At 40.4% G+C, this 2,505-nt stretch overlaps 1 protein-coding gene across 1 annotated transcript; it reads left to right on the top strand.

The window, feature by feature from the left end:
• Nucleotides 1–577: 577 nt before the first annotated feature.
• Nucleotides 578–1,849, top strand: LOC123177007 (uncharacterized). Its single transcript, XM_044590987.1, has one exon. It carries the CDS (start codon nucleotides 578–580, stop codon nucleotides 1,847–1,849), a length of 1,272 nt encoding a protein of 423 aa, XP_044446922.1.
• Nucleotides 1,850–2,505: the final 656 nt, after the last annotated feature.

The following is a 2,505-nucleotide window of genomic DNA, read 5'->3' as shown; positions in this document are numbered from 1 at the left end:
TAATTCCGGTGATGTTGGGACAGTTATTTATAATAAATTTATGTATCTGCAGATGATCTTGTATGTTTCGTATTTCCACGCGCCACCCATTGAATGCTAAGGTAGTGGCCGAGTATTGTGTAGATATAATTTAGTAATTTTAGGGCTGTATTTATGTATGTATGTTAAGTTCTATTATCTTTAATTGGCCTTTTATCACTCGTATTTTGATGTGTTCTGCATCTTTTCCAGTAAAGAAATATTTTGATTTATCCACGGTTACAATTCTGGTCATGATGGGGGCATGATTATTTATGATAAGCTACTATAACTTTGATTTGGCGCCTAGCGCATTGTGTGATAGGGTTGTTTTTAGTTCTGTGCAGGGTTCTCTTTGTACAAAAAAGTTTCTATATCTACAATTTTGTGATGATTTTAGGTAACATTTATTTCCTTTTGGTTATGGCTTTTGAAGGTTATTGTATGGTGACGTGCTCAGCGCTGATTGGTGGATAGCATTGGAGTGCTCTGAGGTCAAATATCTTTTTCCTAATCCATCGTTCGGTGTGTCTGTTTGTACTTGCTGAGGTGCTGTGAAATGGAGTGCAACAAGGATGCGGCCCTTGTTGCAAAGGAGGCTGCGGAGAGGAAGTTTGAAACTATGACTACCATCTTCAAACATGCTACTTCCAGGGCAAGGAAAAGGAAGCAGAATGTAGGATCAGAAACATCCGTAGTGCACCATAACGTCCATATGCCGTTCCAAGCAAACGAGGCACCAATGCCGCAAACAGAGACTGTTCATGTGGTACAAACTGAGAATCAAGATGGAAGCAGTGCTAGAAATTTTCAGTGGAGTCCACTATGTATGGCAGGTGGAAATATTCTGGCTTCTAGCAACACTGGAGCCTCAGAGTTTCAACATGTTAGTGGTGGGCGCGATGGGAAACTGCAACCTCATACCAACATCAGCCTAAGCAAGTCCTTTCGTAAAGATGAAATGAGAAAACTTTTGATTAAAAAAGCAAAGAGTGGTTTAACTGAGAAGCTGAGGAAGATTATAACTAACAAGAATGATTCTGGTACAAAAACAGATGCTGAAAAAGAAGAGGATCACCCATCCACATATATTGTTCCTGATCCTCATTTTCATGATTTTGATAAGGATCGTACCGAGGAATCTTTTCAGAGTGGTCAAGTTTGGGCTTCGTATGGTGACAAAGATGGCATGCCTCACTGTTATGTGCTCATTAAGAAACGTCTGTCCTTATCACCATTTAAGCTCGGAATAAATTTTCTCCACGGCGCAAGGACGAGCAATGAATTTGGGTCTTTCGATTGGGTTTCTTCTGATTTAAGAAAGACGTGTGGTGATTTCAGGATTGGCATGTATGAAACCAGCAGTGCATTGAATGCATTCTCTCACCAGATTACATGGGATAAAGGTCCTCGTGGGATAATCAGCATTTATCCACGGAAAGGCGACATATGGGCCGTGTACCAAAACTGGTCATCTGATTGGAATGGAAATACTCCTGATAATGTGATGCAAGTCTATGATCTGGTTGAGGTTCTGGATAATTATGATGCTGAGCACGGCATTTCTGTTGCCGCATTGATCAAGGTTGCTGGATTCAGAACGGTTTTTCGACGCTACCCGGATGGGTATGCCATCAAGAGGATTATGAAAGAAGAGATGCTTCGGTTTTCACACCAGGTTCCTTTTTACAGGATGACCGAGGAAGAAGCTCCAGATGTGCCCATGGGTTGCTATGAGATAGACCCAGCTGCTCTTTCTAAAGAGCTCCTTGAGGAGATCACAGAGGCAGTGGAGGAGGGTAACGAGATACCGGGGGAAGAAGCTATTTAGTGCCCCCAGAGATGGTTGTGAACTATTCCGAGCTGCCACCTCCGATCAACTTCAAAGGAAAACTGAAACAGTGGAGAAAGGCAATGCTGATGAAAACATTGATTGATGCTGATCATTAGATGCCTTCTATGTCTTGATACCTGCCATCTGTACTGAATATTTGTTGGCATGTTGTACCTTGTATGTTTTCCTGGCTTTTATTTCTCTTAAACATGAATTTTGTTGTAATTGAACTAGTACATATGGGGCTAGCCATTCTGTGTTGTAACTGGGTAGCTTGGACATGAATTTGCTGTGATGACTATGCCTTTTTAGTAGCTAGCTCTACTTTTTATCGGTGGGGAACCAAAGTTATGTTTGTGCATGGGACATCCTGTACATTTATCCGCCATCTGTTGTTACTTTGATATTCATGCCACGCTTTCTAGGTTGTGACAAAAATTGCTTTGTTTCTTAGTGTTACATATTTCATTGTGGTAATTTTTTCTCATTCCAAAGTGTATATCATAATGTTTCATTATGTACAAACAAATAAGAGTACACTTGTTTAAGGTCGGATTTGCTGGTATAGAATGAAACATTACAATACACTTCGAAACATTCTTAAAAAATGCAACATTATGTAAGTACCCAAAGATGAATCTCATCAGGTGATG

Source organism: Triticum aestivum, unplaced genomic scaffold (genome assembly GCF_018294505.1).
Source record: "Triticum aestivum cultivar Chinese Spring unplaced genomic scaffold, IWGSC CS RefSeq v2.1 scaffold20910, whole genome shotgun sequence".
In the NCBI taxonomy this organism is placed as follows: domain Eukaryota; kingdom Viridiplantae; phylum Streptophyta; class Magnoliopsida; order Poales; family Poaceae; genus Triticum; species Triticum aestivum.
The sequence above is the reverse complement of the archived record's forward strand: the minus strand, read 5'-3'. Positions and strand labels throughout refer to the sequence as shown.